Genomic DNA, 15,430 nt, shown 5'->3' on the forward strand with positions numbered 1-15,430 from the left:
TGTGCCTGTGTGTTCTGGAGTCACAGAAGGCAGAAAATTCAGAGTCACAGGATTAACGGGCATCCCTAGTAAGAAAGGGACCTCGTGAATCATTGACTCCACTCACTGACACCATACCTCTACATTAGGCTTCACTGTGTATTTCAACAATTCAAGTTGTGAGACCTTGTGAGTTTCTCCATACCAGAGATTTCATGATTTAAAGCACAGAATTGTTCCTTCCTCCACCCTCCTACCATCTGAGCGTGCAGATGTGTGTGTGTGGTCCTGTCATGGGAAAGCTGGTCATTTTGCACAAAGCCTTCAAATTCGATCGGCCAGCTTGGTGTGATACAGTTCAGAGTCACCTCTTCAGTGTTCTATTGGCAGGTGAAAGTGAGGGGAAGTGGGCCTGATTTTTCAGGTTAGGACCAGAAAGGTATCCACTATATCCAGCACATAATTCCCATTTCCCAGTAGTCTCTTTCTCCTCCCACTTCTTACTAAATTGCATCAACCACTCAGAAGGGGAAGGGTGGGTGAATCTCTTCCTCCATATAACTAAGCATTCTGTGGCAACAGTCCTCTTTTCTTATAGAGGAGTCCTAGCCTATCTGCAGGCTTTAGCAGGCTTCCCTGGTATCAGGCAGAAAACCTGCCAAGCCATAGAAATCTGTTGGCAAGTAGATCTGTTTTTAAGGGGTTTGAAAAGTGCCACTGCTTTCGAAGTTTCCTCGAAAGAGAAGGACCAAAAAGAAAAAAGTAATACTTCATCCTTGCACCCAGGAGGTACTTTAGTAGCCTTATTTCCCCTAAATCAAAGCACCCTCCTTTGTTTTTGGTTTATGATCCAGCAACCTCGTAAACAAGCTATTCATCTCTTGATCATTCATCCCTTCATCATTCATCCCACAAATATTCATTGAACATCTACTGCATGACAGGCACTATGCTAGGCACTATATACTAGCAAAAGTAGATGTGTTTTAGGTCTTCATGAGCTTAGTTAAGTGGAGCATGCCAATGGTAAACAAATCAATATGTGATTACAGTTGTGTTTAGTGCCTTAGAAGGAAAGACTGCAGATATTGTAGGAGAAAATAATGGTGTGGTGTGTGTGTGTGTGTATGTGTGTGTGTGTGTGTGTGAGTGTGTGTGTGTGTGTGTGTCGTGGAAAGGGAAGGGGCCTAAGTTAGATGGGGTGGTCATGAAAGTCCTCTCTGAAGAAGCGATATTTAATTAGAGACCTAAAGGATGACTAGGAGTCAGCCAGATTAAAAGTGAGTAATTGTGTAGTCAGTGTAAAGGAAGTAAAGTCTATATAATGGGATAGTGTATTTGTCAGCTTTTGCTACGTTGTATGATGGTTAAAAACAACCCCCAAACCTCAATTAGCAAAGGTATGCCGTGGCAGCCACAGGTCATCTGTGGCACCGCATCATTGTGTCTTCTTCATTCTAGGATCCTGGCTGAAGGAGAAGCCCTTTTTTTTGGACACGCCAATCTTACGGCAAAGGGAAAAGAGCAAACAATGCTGAACCTTGCCACAGCTTTCAATCTTCTGATCATATGTAGTGGAAGTCACTTTGGCTCACATTCCATTGGCCAAAGCAAGTTTTATGACCAAGCTCATGTCAATTCGTCAGGGCACGTGGCAGGAGGCAGGAGGAAAAAAGAATCTATAGAAACAATAACGCAATCCGCCACAGCCCTTGTCTGAGTTCCACCTATACCTCTTACTAATAGACGTTTCAAACATTTCACTAACTTCTCAGGGCCTCAGTTTCCTCACCTCTACAAATAATGTTTAAAACAACTGAAGAGAACCTAAGATGGTTTTTCAAGGGTTAGAGTTAGCCCTCAATTTAAGAAGCAACTTGGAGGAACTGAAAATATATAATCTGGAATCTAAGGTTTCTCTAAATTTACCCGCGGCATTTTCTTTCAATTACAATGATACAAGGAAGGCGAGTTTTTGCATGCTACCTTGGCCACTAACTAGCTATGTGATCTTGGGCAACTTACTAAAACTCTGTGAGCCTCGGACTACTGTAAGGATTGTGTAAAATAATACATAGGATGAGTACATTTTGTGTATTATAATGGCATAAACATACTAATCATTATTATAATTATCTGACTGCCATGATCACCTCTACTAAGATCCAAAAATCTGTCTCTCGGCCAGCTACGGTGGCTCACACCTGTAATCCCAGCACTTCGGGAGGCTGAGGTGGGCGGATCACCTGAGGTCAGGAGTTTGAGACCAGCCTGGCTAACATGGCAAAACCCTGTCTACTAAAAATACAAAAGTTAGCCCGGCGCGGTGGTGGGCGCCTGTAATCCCAGCTACTTGGAAGGCTGAGGCAGGAGAATCACTTGAACCCGGCAGGCGGAGGTTGCAGTGAGCCAAGATCTTGCCACTGCACTCCAGCCTGGGCAACAGAGCAAGACTCAGTCTCAAAAATAAAATATAAATAAATAAATAAATCTGTCTCTCATACTCTCAATCCCACGTTTCACCCAGCCACCTCAAGCTCACCATATCAAAAATCAAACTTATTTTCCCTCTCAGGCAGTCCCCATTCAGTTCCCTCTCCAGACTTCCTGATGTTTATCACTGGCACTAATGTGCTTCTAATCGCCAAGGTCAGAAAACTTCAAGTTATCTCTTCACAGCCACACCCCTACTCAGTTCTATCACTTCTCCTTCCACGGTATAGTTTACATTTCTCTCTTTCTGATTTCAAAGCTACCACCTAAGCCCAGAACCTAGCACCTCACTCCTTGATTACTACACTAACTACTCTTACTCCCTTTACTTCACTTGAACCCAGGCCAAAGCAGCCTTTTGATTATCTGATTCCCGTGCTCAAAATCCTGCAGTGGCTCACCAGTAAATAAAAAAATAAAGTCCAAACTCTTCAGCTGAGTGGCCGACATCCTTCAGAATTTGGCCTGGCCCACTTTTTCCAACCTTTCTTCTCACTCTTACCCATATACACCTTCTGCTGCAGCAGTACTGACCTAACTCACCATTCTCTGAAAATCTCCAGGATCTAGAATAGCACCGTCCGGGAGAAATCTAATGCAAGCCACAGATATGATTTTAAATTATGTAGCAGCTACATTTTTTAAAATGAGAAACAGGTGAAATTCATTTTAATGTTTCTATTTTCCAAATATCATTTTAACATATAATCAATCTAAAACTTAATAACGAAAAATTTTACATTTGTTCATACTATGTCTTCAAAAATCCATAAGTATTTTACACTTCCAGCGCGTCTCAATTTGCACACACTAGCCACATGTCCAGTGCTCCATAGCTGCACGTGACTGGGGCTACAGTATCGGATGACAGAGATCTATCCCCCGCCTGGTGGCTCAAGGCAAGCTCCCACTCAAATTAGCACCTGTGGAAATGCTGCCTTTCAAAGACCCAGCTTCATAGCCTCCAAGAAGTCTTCCCAGCTTCTCTCAACTGAAAGTCATCTTTCCCATTTCCATGCTACACCATACACATTATTTTAGTATATTAATACATTTTCAAATGTTTTGAGTAGATAACACATTCGTTTCAAACTCAGAGAGGGTACTGAAGGATATGCATACAACATTCCCAGCCCGTCCCCCTTCCTAGCCAAACTAATTCCTTTCCTTAGAGGCCACCAATGTCATTTGATTTTTGTATAATTTTGCAGATAAATCTTACATACATATACACATGTATGTAAACACACATTTCTTCTCATCTCTTTTTCAACAAATGGCGGCAAAGTAAACGTGCTGTTCTGTACCTTACATTTTTTGCATTTACTAGTTTACCGTAGCAACCATTCCACATGCAACGTACAGTACATGAAATGTTTCATCGAACTTTCCACTGCGCATTAAAGATCATTGTATTTGTGTCTGTCTCCCTGACAAGGCTTTTAATTTTTGAAGGGTATATATTTTGTCTTCTTTTCTGTATCCTTGCAAAGCTCTGCACCTTGGACTCTGGTGCTATACATAATACTCAATAAATATTTATTAAATTGCTCAATCAGAACGATCTTCTTAAAATGCTCTTTTGCATCTGACACTCTCACCCCAGGAAAATAACATTAACTTCTAATTGTCCACAGCATACTTTTTTTCTTTCTTTTTTTTGAGACAGAGTCTCACTCTGTCACCCAGGCTGGAGTGCAGTGGTGCCAGCCCAGCTCACTGCAACCTCCACCTCCTGGGTTCAAGCAATTCTCCTGCCTCAGCCTCCCGAGTAGCTAGAATTACTGGTACGCGCCACCACGCCCGGCTAATTTTTTTGTATTTTTAGTAGAGACAGGGTTTTGCCATGTTGGCCAGGCTGGTCTCAAACTCCTGACACCTTCACAGTCAGGCCCAACTTTCCTTTCTAGACTAATCTTTACTCCCCAGAAACACACTCTTTGTTTTAAACAAGTCTCCTCACTGGAACTTTCCCACAGTTGGTATGTATGGACCTATCTACTTCTCTCTCTGTGTGTATATTTTATTCTAATGTCTTCCCAACTAGACTATAATCCCCTGAAACAGAGGCAATGTCTAATGCCTTTATTCATCCCAGGACAGTACCTACAACTCCGTGATTCTCACTGCATGCTTGATGGACTCGTAAATATCTTTCTCTAGGATTTCTTCCCTCCTTTCCTTTGCCTTGGGCCTGGCCTGCCCCAGGCTGGATGATAATTACCCCGATTCTACATTTCCTTTTGGCAGAGACAGAATACAGTTTGTTTCTCTAGTTCATTTTTATTTTTAAATCATTCTTTCCTCATTCAAATGATTCTCCAGCCAGAGAAGTTATAGGCAGAGGCAGTGACAAAGGTCAAAGCACATAATAAGTGTACTTTCTGAGAGGGAGTTTTTCTTCCCATTTTAACATTTTTGTCTTGAATTCCAATTACTTAAATCCAAAATCACTGCCTTTTCCTATATCTCAAATAACGGAAGCTGCTTTGAGATTCACATCAAAAGCCAACATGGCACCATAATGGCTCTCCAGTGCTTGCATAAAGCCCGGTAGTACTTATAACAGTATCAGCTCAAAAATGGGAAGCGTTACAATAGCTACCACTTAATGAGCACTATGTGGATGATACTATTCGAAAGCTTTACGCCCTTCATTTTATTTAATCCCCACAATCATCCTGAGATAAACTCTATTATTCATATTTTACAGATGACTCAACTAAGGCTCAGGGAGGTAAGGTAGCATGATCAAAGTGTCTGTCAGAAAGTGATAGAGCTGGAACTTGAACCCAGGCAATATGGCTCCAGAACACATACTCCAACCCCTAGGCATATGTTCTCCCTTAGCTTGTGAGAGTCAATGCCTTTCTGGTGTATATTGCTTGAAATCTATTATATTTGAACCCCTCAGGAGCACAGGTGTCATCAGCCTCGTCTCTGCGTCTCTGTTGTTTGCTCTTCCCTTCACTTGGTTCAAAAAGAACCGTGCTGCTTTTCCACTAAGCCTCTTCACCATTTGACTGCTACTATCCGGGGAAGCCTCTCTATCTACACTCTGTATCTAGAGTGTTCCTTGTTGTTCGAAATATGCTCCACAGTCCAGCAGCATCAGCATCACCAGGGAACTTGTTAGAAATGAGGCATCTCAGGTATCACCCCAGACTACTGAATTAGAATCTGCATTTTAACAGATTCTCAGGTGATTCGTGTGCACATTAAAGCTTGAGAGCAGTGCTCTCCACCTTTTGCAGTACTTACTCCCTTAGTAATTCCTTGCTGGAGTGTTCCAGACACAGAAGTCTGAAATCTATGGCTTGAAAGGGAGGGAATCATTTAAGCTGTTCCCTGTTCTCTGGCCTTAAGGAGCTCCAAAATCAGTCAGAGACCATGCTAAGAGTAGATCTTGCTGTCATTAGAATAACAAATATGTGGACGAAATGAAAAGACAGCCATGTTAGCCATGATTTCCTTTCCATATTTCATTCATGCTCTCCCTGTATCTCACACTGCCACAACACAGATGCTTTCTTTTATATCATGGGAACATTTTTAATTAAAGCATTGGAACCTTTGAGAATAGACAATCCTTTAAAAGTTAAGTTTATCTGTATTTACAAGCCTCCTTTGATTTGGCAGTGACAATAGGAAAAAAAAAAAAAAAACTCTGCTGCTGAAGGCATATAGAGGAATGATTAAGCTAATTTACAATAATTGCTTTAATCTTGACATATTGAATTGTAGTGTCTAACTCTTTGAGTTCTCTCGGTCTGAGGTAAAGGAAAAATATAACACTGTGTTCGACATTGTACCTCTGAAGCACAATGGAAATTTTGCCCTACAGTGCCAGCCTGTCACCCACAGTGTCCATGTGATGGAAGGGGAGAGATCACCCGCAATGTCTAATTGCCACTGTACTCGCTCCTGTGCTTTAAGATAGAAAGCCCATGTTCAGAAGCAAAGCCATTAGCAGCTATTAATTGCTTAGCTCTAATAAATTGCCCAGACCAGGACTTAATTAGGGAATACACTTAGGAACAGGACACAGGACAAGAGGACATAAAGGAGAGCCAGGAATGAGATGAAATCTGAGCAGCCAGGAAGGCCAGGAAGGGGCCCAGGATGGAGAGAGGGTAGTTGAGATATCCGGATGTCAACTTTACTTACTTTCTGATCGCGTTTCAAGACAGTCCGGCTGGCTGCTTCTTCTAAAGCCTCCTATAGTTTTGCATCTATACCTCTCCAGGAAGCACCTGGAGTAGGAAGAGCCGTGGTATCTAAGGTGATATGAATGGTTTCTTTTTGCTCTTGGCAGCTCTGCTCACCCCTGCCTCCCCTGAAGCTGTCTACTTCTCTCCTTGATGGGACTGGCTGGGTCAGGCCTGGTTTTGCTTTCTGAGTGACTCAGGTCTGAGTCACTGATCAAGAGGAGGAAGTCCTAATCATGGGTGCAGCCCTTTCAAGTAAGAAACATGGAATTTCATCAAAAGGGACTGTGAGCTCTCCGAGACATTTAGCTGACAGTTATTGTCCCATTATTTCACTTTTAGAGAAACTACATTCTTCATCTTTGGCCCTTCGTGAACTCTGCTCCACCAGTGATTTCAGTCTCAAAGTTTCCTGAAGGGCTTTGGCCAGATGTGACAAATAGCTCATCATGAGCTGATATCTGGTATACAGCCTCAAACAATAGGAAGAAGATGATCATTGTATTCATGCAACATTTATGTAGGTGTCTGTCTCCAGATTCTGGCAAGAAATTGCAAAAAAATGAACTATTGCTTTTGAATTGGAAACAAAGTACTTGGCTGCTAAAAATGTGGCACTGCAGCCCACTTACAACAGTTGAGGGCATTACAACAGTTGGACTCTCTTGGTGTCAATCCTTTAAAGAAAAGTATTATCAGCAAGAAGCAAATATGGGTCATTCTTATTAATATTTCCATACTCTAACTTCTGAGGGGCTTGGTGCATTCTAACTCAATTATCTCACTTATCTTTGAGGGCTTTTGATTATCTTGGGTGGGGTTGCAGGACAGGGAGGGTCGACACACAAGCACATATCCTTTAAGAGCTCACAGATGCTTTTACATCTAGCAACTTGTTTGAGCCTCATAAGTCCATGAGGTCTACAGAGATATCATACCTTATTTGTGAAAGAACCATGTTTGAAAGCCAGGGCTTCCAGCACTACATCCCAAATACCTCGAGAGCTGTGGCTCTCAGCACCACTGTTGCTGTAGGTAGCATTCACTGTTCTTTAACTTCCAAGGACGTCAGGGTAGCCGTGCGCTTCCAAAGAGGGGGCACCAGGGCCTTTTTCTTCCCCTGCTTCATTCGCTCTTTATTTCTTACACTCTGACTCATTGAAGGTTTGTGGCCCTAAATGCAGTTTCTTTAGCTGTCTCTTTCCCTCCAACCCCAGGTAGTATTTTAGCCTGGATAGTTCCCATAGGTATTTCTTTATACCTAAATTCAAAAGTGTTTCTTGACTTTCTTAAACCTATGCCCTTTTCTGATCAACATCTTGCATGGCCTACCATTTCTCCCCCTCCCCTGCCCCTTGCAAAGACACTGGAATGGACATTCATCCCCAGTGGAGAGTTCAGGCTCCTGGTTTCCATAGCCTTCATCTTATCCCTACCAGCAGCCACATTTTTACGAATCTTTATTTCCTGTTTTAAGAAAGCAATATGCCTATTTTTTCTCTGCTACATAAGGTAGCATAATATTGATAGGATCTTTCAAACTATTCCTCTCTGGCCCTGGTTCTGAAACATATAGCCCCTTGAGAAACATGGCTCTGTTATTACCTATCAAGTTTTATTATATTTAAAACTGTTTCCACATCTGTCCCCCTAAACTGTGACCTCCTTGAGGATGGGGATATAATCTGGTTAATCTTCGTATCCGCAAGTGCCAAGCAGAGTGCCAGGTACATAAATTGTTGAACGAACGAACGAAGGAATGAATGAATAAATAAATGGTGCCAGAAGAGGACAATGCTACTCCATCATTTCCCCCATGTCTTGCTCTGTTTTTAGCCAAAGTACAAATTGGAAGTGTCTAAGATATTTTAACACCCAACTGTGAATAGTGTCAATGAAAATGACAATAGTTCCCTTCTCTGTTCCCCCATTCTGTCTATTTTCCCATAGAATCTTTACTGCTCAGGTTCTATATGCCTCTGCTTGATTAATTATACACTTCTTTCTTTCATCTTGAATGTTTAAACTGACAGTAATTGCCCAGAACTGAATGCATGACCTCTAAGAATCTAATACTGCTAAAAAGGGGCTGGTTTCGCATTCTAATCTGGCTGTCATAATCATCCTCAAGAGGATTGATTCAGTAACTTGGAAGAGGTTGCCATGTCAAAATAAAGGTTCAGCTCAGCTCCACTGGTCAGCCTACCAGCTGCACCTGAACTTGAAGATACCTTTGTATTGTTAGTTGTTTACATTTCTTTTTAATCAATAGATCCATGCATCTGGAGTGAAGAATCAAATATTTCGTTTTGTTTTACTTCAATTTTCAATCTATCTAAGTTTTTGTAAAATATAATAAAAATAAATTACTAGATAAATATAATGGAAAAAAGTCATGCAAAATAAAACTCCCATCTTTTTTAGAGTCAACAGACACCAGAGTACTCTGTTAAATTGCTGTAAGGTTCCTGAATGCTTACTCTCAACAGCTACACTTACCTCATCACACCCCCCTCAACCCATGATTCTGGGATTACATCAATCTGTAAAGCAAGAAGTGAGGAGTGCTGCATGAGACTGTGTGCTTATCTAGGCCTTAGCCAAACCTTATTAAGGCCTGAACTGTCCTTGAATCCCCAGAGCCTAGCCTCCATTTTACCTAGTGGTTATTGTGTCCAAGTGAATGCCGGCACCCTTCTTTAAAGGTCTATCCACCTTGTGAGTGTGAGTTAGAATTGATGTAAATGATTCAGTGCTGTAATTAAAGGTGCAATCTCTAGAGACAGACTCAGTTTTAAACTTCTGGTTTAGCCATTTACCAGCTATAAGACCTTGAGCAAGTTATTCAACCTCTCTGTGCTTCAGTTTTTTTTATTTATAAAATTGGGATAATTATAGTATCTATCTCATAGTGATGTTGTGAGGAATAAATGATATGATGCATTCAAGATACTTAGCAAACTGTCTGGCACATAGTACAAACTCAGTAAGGTTGGCTATTATCTCCACATGACTGCCTTAATTCATTCAGGCTGCTATAACACAATACCATAAACTGGGTGACTTGTAAACAACAGAAATTTACTTCTCATAGTTCTGGAGGCTGGGAGGTCCAAGATCAAGGCGCTGGCAGATTTGGAGTCCAATGAGGGTCCACTTTCTAATTCATAGATGGTGTTTTTCTGTTCTCACATAGTGAAAGGGGTGTCTCTTTTGTGAAGGCACTAATCCCAATCATAAGGGATTCCACTTCATGACCCCATCACCACCCACAGGCTCTGCCCCTTAATACTATCACCTTGGGGGTTAGGATTTCAACATATGAATTCCGGGGGCACATAAACATTCAGACCATAGCAATGACTAATAAATGGTGTTAATGTCCCCTTCATTTCATAAGAGAGTGAAATTCCAAGTTTACAGTCCTACAGGCCCCTCAACCCATGACTCTGGGATTACGGAAATTGCTATAAGGCATGCTGTCCCTTCTCCCTTTTCCTACTCAGAGTAATGTCTCATTGCTCCCAACAAGGCTCCTGCACCCTGGCAAATCAGTTTACTTACTATTCTTCCCTTATACTTAACTAGCTAATTCTCACTTCTTGACATTTTCTCAGGACCACCATCAACCTGGGTTACCCTCTTCTTTCATCTCTGTTATAGTCATTTTCCTTGTTCAAAATCAATCTCTAAAATAGCCTCCATAAACAGTAGTTCTCAAACTTTAATGTTCATCGCGATCACCTGGGGAGCCTGTTAAGCATGCCCTTTCCTGAGCTTCACCTCAAATTCTGATTTACGAAGTCTGGGGTGAAGCCCAGGAATTTAATTTTTAAAATAAGGCCTCCCTCTATCTACCCCTCCAACTGCCAGGGGACTCTGAGGCATTAACTTTTTTGGGCCATAGACTGACAAAAAATGTTTTATAAGAAAACATGAATTAACATCACTTGAATCAATTCTTTCTCTGAATTTTCTTAAATGCTAATACTTTTAATAAAGTAACACCATATTAATTCAGCTTCATTAAATTGGAAGTCTTGATACTTGGACAGAAGCCAGTCTGCCAAAAAGAGAGGTGGGAGGCTGAGGATGAATCTCCCTTCAAGATGATAAGTAGAACTAGCCATGCATATTTAGATAGGTGCCAATTAATTCTTTGCTGATTTATTCATTGACAAAATTCTTTGTTTAGTCCACTCAAGGTCTCATCTACTATTTCTCTCACTTGGATTATTGCCCTAGTCTCTTACCCAGTTTCCCACTTCCTCTGATGCTGCCCAATAGTCTATTTTCCACATTCAACAGAAAACAATTGAAAGGTTTTATTCAGGTGAGTGATACACTAGAATTTTATTTTTTAAAGATCACACCGGTGTTTATCGTAGGATAAGGGCCAAAAGCTTGATTAGGATCTACAAGGCCCTGCATAGTCTACTCCCAACTACCTTTCCAGCCTCATCTTGTTTTATATGCCCCCTTTCTTTCAGTTCCATGACTAGGAACAGTTCCTTCTGCTGCAGAACCTGTGCATAAGCTCTTTCATCAATTTGGAATGTTCTTCTCAGCATCCCCTCCTAACCCCATGTACCCACCCAGACACACACTTAGTTAACCCCTACTTATCTTTTGAATCTTAGCTCAAATGTCTCTTCCACAGAGATACCTCCCTGGTTTCCCACTCTAAGTCAGCTTTCATTGCTATATGTTTTCAGAGAATCATGTTACTTTTCCTCAGAATACTTGTATCAGTTTGTGATTACACAGTCATTATTATTACTGTAATTATTCAATCAATGCCCATCTTCTCTTGTAGATGGCAAGCTCCCTGAGGACCCAAAGCATATCTATTTTTGCTTGTCACTATATCCTCTGCATCTAGCATAATGATCAGCATACAGCAAGCCCTTAATAAACGTATGTTAAGAAATGGGCAGGATTCTCAACGTCAGTGGCACTGAGGCAGACGTTGTGGCGGAGAAGGGCAGTGGCTGTAGCTGCCCTTTCCGTTTCCAGGGTTCTGACCAGGTCCTTGAGGACTTCCACATGGAGATTGGCACAGGACCAGACTCAAGACACACAACTCATAACAGTTGATGAAAAATTGGATATCACTACTTTAACTGGTGTTCCAGAAGAGCATATAAAAACTAGAAAAGTCAGGATCTTTGTTCCTGCTCGCAATACCATGCAGTCTGGAGTAAACAACACAAAGAAATGGAAGATGGAGTTTGATACCAGGGAGCGATGGGAAAATCCTTTGATGGGTTGGGCATCAACGGCTGATCCCTTATCCAACATGGTTCCAAGCTTCCGTACTAAAGAAGATGCAGTTTCCTTTGCAGAAAAAAATGGATGGAGCTATGACGTTGAAGAGAGGAAGGTTCCAAAACCCAAGTCCAGGTCTTATGGTGCAAACTTTTCTTGGAAGAAAAGAACAAGAGTATCCACAAAATAGGTTGTCACTGACTATATCTGTGCTTGACTGTGAATAAAGTCAGCTGTGCAGTATTTATAGTCCATGTATAATACATCTCTTAATCTCCTAATAAATTTGACCTTTAAACTCCAAAAAAAAAAAAAAAAAAAGAAATGGGCAGGATGAATCCCTTCTGTTCCTTCCCAGAGCAGACCACAATGATCTAAACTTCTCTAGTTTCCTCCCAAAGCTAACACTGTCTTGACTGTGTAGGAGTGTGTGTGTGTGACATGAGTTCAAACTCCCCTAGAGGGAAAACCCCGGTCAAGGTAATAGGACTCAAAACCTACCCACTTAATCTTTAAGCTTTTGGCCAGCTCCATCCGCCAGGGGATGAGACAAGCCTGATGCTGATGGCTCCTGCCCATTGGCCTTTGCACTGAATAGTTAGCTTGTTTCTAGAAGTCATCCAGGCATCATGGTAAAGATGGGATCCTTGTTCAAGTCATTAAGTTGCAGTTCAGCATTATCAAATCTTGTTAGCTATCACCTTAACTAGCAAATGCCCTCTATATTAAACACTGAGTAATTTTACTTTGATTAAGTTATCCATCTCACTCCTTCTGATATGCATGTAATTATAGTTCTTGAAGTGAAATCGAGGAGGAATGGTAACAAGATATTGCTGGTGACAGTGATGGGGGGATGAATGGGTTGCTAGTGTAGTGTGATGTGTCATTTCTTAGCCCAGATGCCATTCAGAATTTCACAAGAGTGGTGCCACCATTTTACATAAAAGCCACATCAACAATCTGGAAAGCTTCAGCTAAAATCACATCTGAGGTTCAAGAATTGAAATATATTGACTCCTTGTCCCTAAGCTTGTGAGTCACCCAGTAAAATCATAGACACAAAAAGATTCAAGGTATTTGAACTAGGGGACAATCAAATACCTGAATTTTTAAAAACTCAGATTGAGTCAGCAGGTTGCCTTTGCTCCCAGCATAAGTAAACTCCACATAAATCCTATGACTCCAGATGGATAGAGGCATAACATACTAATGTTTCTGTCAAAAACAAAAACAAAAACAAAAAACCTTAACTACAGAGCAACTGGACAATTCAAATGATTTTCTAATTGGTCATAATTTTCCAAACATTCTTATATCACATACTGACTGTATAATTCATCTGAGAAAAGGCATGCCACAGGAAGACCATAGGCATAACTGGCCTCACAATTACTCTAACTGTCTAAATATTCTGCTATTTGGACTTTTTTTCAATTGTGACTATTTTAACTGTCCTTTCCAATGATGTAATAAGTGATATTCTTCAACATGTGAGATGCTGTTGGCAAACTCTGTGGATCTGAGTAATTTGAGTAGCTTTCAGTAGGTTTTGCAAAGCCATTTTATTTTATTTTAATTAATTAATTATTTATTTATTTATTTATTTATTTATTTATTTATTTTGAGACAGAGTCTTGCTCTGTCACCTAGGCTGGACTGCAGTGGTGCGATCTTGGCTCACTGCAAGCTCCACCTCCCGGGTTCACGCCATTCTCCTGCCTCAGCCTCCCCAGCAGGTGGGACTACAGGCGCTCGCCGCCACCCCCGGCTAATTTTTTGTATTTTTAGTAGAGACGGGGTTTCACCATGTTAGCCAGGATGGTCTTGATCTCCTGACCTTGTGATTCACCCGCCTCAGCCTCCCAAAGTGCTGGGATTACAGGTGTGAGCCACCATGCCTGGCCTAAAGCCCTTTTAATACAATGATTTTTTCAAATGAGTATGCCTTGTATATATGTGTTATGACTTTTCCTTTTTAGTTTTAACTTGTAAATGGAATAAAATTCAAACAAAAGTAGAGTTAATATGAAAGTATAAAAAGAAAATATCCAAAGTGCCATACTTTTCAGATAATCTCAACCCATCCTCTGTTAACTTGTACATATGTCCATTAGTCTCTGTGATTAGGAAGCATATTGGAAAATTTATTTCCTTGGTGATACCCAGGTTTTGTTCAATATATAATTTTAAGTTTCTCAATAAGACCATCTGTTATGTAAAATAATCTCTTCATTTCCTGAAAATTCATTTACAAAATGTTTGGAAAGTGTCCATTTGATATAATTATTCCTTGCCTACACTCTTTTCCCAATCTCCATTAAAATATGCATGAGGATTTTTTTTAAATGAGGTAATCAGTGAGATCAGATGATAAGTTACTACAGTACCCAGCTCCTTTGCCATGGATAACTGGACTGTGGATAGACACTAGACCCAAAGGCAGTATTTATAGGCTGACCAGTGACCTATGGGGTGGAGTGGCATAAGAATTCTAACCAATCAGATCCTCACTTAAAGGGATTTTCAATTTGAGACTCAAAATATCAGCCCATTGGTCAGTAGTCATAGAAGTAAAAGCAGAAACAGAATAGCTGAGCTAACCTAATAGCAGACCTCCTTGTGAGAGGACAGCTTACTGTTGTATGATGAACAATGGTGAAGTTCTTTAGATGGCTTGTGTAGTTTATTTAAAATAAACTTTGATTGACTGACATGTGCTGAGCATGTCACTATTCTGTGTAACTTGACTGTGCCTAACACATGGATCAACTTTTAAAAATGTTCTGAAGTCCAGTTGTCAATGTAGAGCAAATAGAGGCTGAACAAAGATAAGAAACCAGGTCTCTTCATTCCTAGTCTAATGATATTTACAAGATCAACTTTACTTTCTTTCAGAAAAGCTTTAGACCTCAATGAGATACTGTTATTTCTTCAGACTTGCTGCTATCAACTGCATCAACACTATGATGCTATCTTATGTATAGGAAAGCTTGATGACAATCTGTGAAAGGACAGGCAAATTTCCAGGTGCTATATGTAAAATATTTGATTGACGAAAACATCACTCCTAGGAATTAAAGAAAAGCTACACGTAGTCACTCAAAGCTCTGGTGAGGGAAACCCGCACCCAGAACCACACTTAACTCTTCAGTTGGAAAACAATTTTTGTCAAATGTTTCAGGAGAAGCCTTTAAGTACGCTTTGTATGCTCAGATGTGATTAAATGTACCTCTTCTGAGTAAATCTGCCTCTACACCAGATCTGTTTAAAGTTTTTGGACAGCACCACCATTTCCCTCACTTCTTGGGATAGTATCCCCCAAGATTCAACTTTCTAGCAGTGATTATTTCAAGGCCAGGAAACTTTACCTAAATTAAGCTAAGAAATATAATGTCTCGTGCTGATTTTTCAAAATTTAAATTCTCCATCTCTGAAAAATTTCTTTGTATTATGAGGTATCTGGACTGGTGAAACCTAAT

General features: G+C 40.6%; 1 protein-coding gene and 1 long non-coding RNA gene across 3 annotated transcripts in view; one reads left to right on the top strand and one right to left on the bottom strand.

Annotated features, from left to right (window-relative positions):
* LOC134739050 (uncharacterized) overlaps window positions 1-6,655 on the bottom strand; it is a 79,115-nt gene extending 72,460 nt beyond the window's left edge. For both annotated transcript variants that reach the window (XR_010125479.1, XR_010125478.1), the window contains exon 1: window positions 6,640-6,655. This is a non-coding gene — a long non-coding RNA (uncharacterized LOC134739050). The remainder of the gene's footprint in view (window positions 1-6,639) is intronic.
* Window positions 6,656-7,636: 981 nt separating this feature from the next.
* Window positions 7,637-12,273, top strand: LOC129024148 (NADH dehydrogenase [ubiquinone] iron-sulfur protein 4, mitochondrial-like). The gene is made up of 2 exons (XM_054471060.2): window positions 7,637-7,711; window positions 11,608-12,273. Exons 1-2 carry the CDS (start codon window positions 7,637-7,639, stop codon window positions 12,136-12,138), a joined length of 606 nt encoding a protein of 201 aa, XP_054327035.1. The 3' UTR covers window positions 12,139-12,273.
* The last annotated feature ends 3,157 nt before the right edge of the window (window positions 12,274-15,430 follow it).

This window comes from Pongo pygmaeus, chromosome X, assembly GCF_028885625.2.
Source record: "Pongo pygmaeus isolate AG05252 chromosome X, NHGRI_mPonPyg2-v2.0_pri, whole genome shotgun sequence".
Lineage (NCBI taxonomy): Eukaryota > Metazoa > Chordata > Mammalia > Primates > Hominidae > Pongo > Pongo pygmaeus.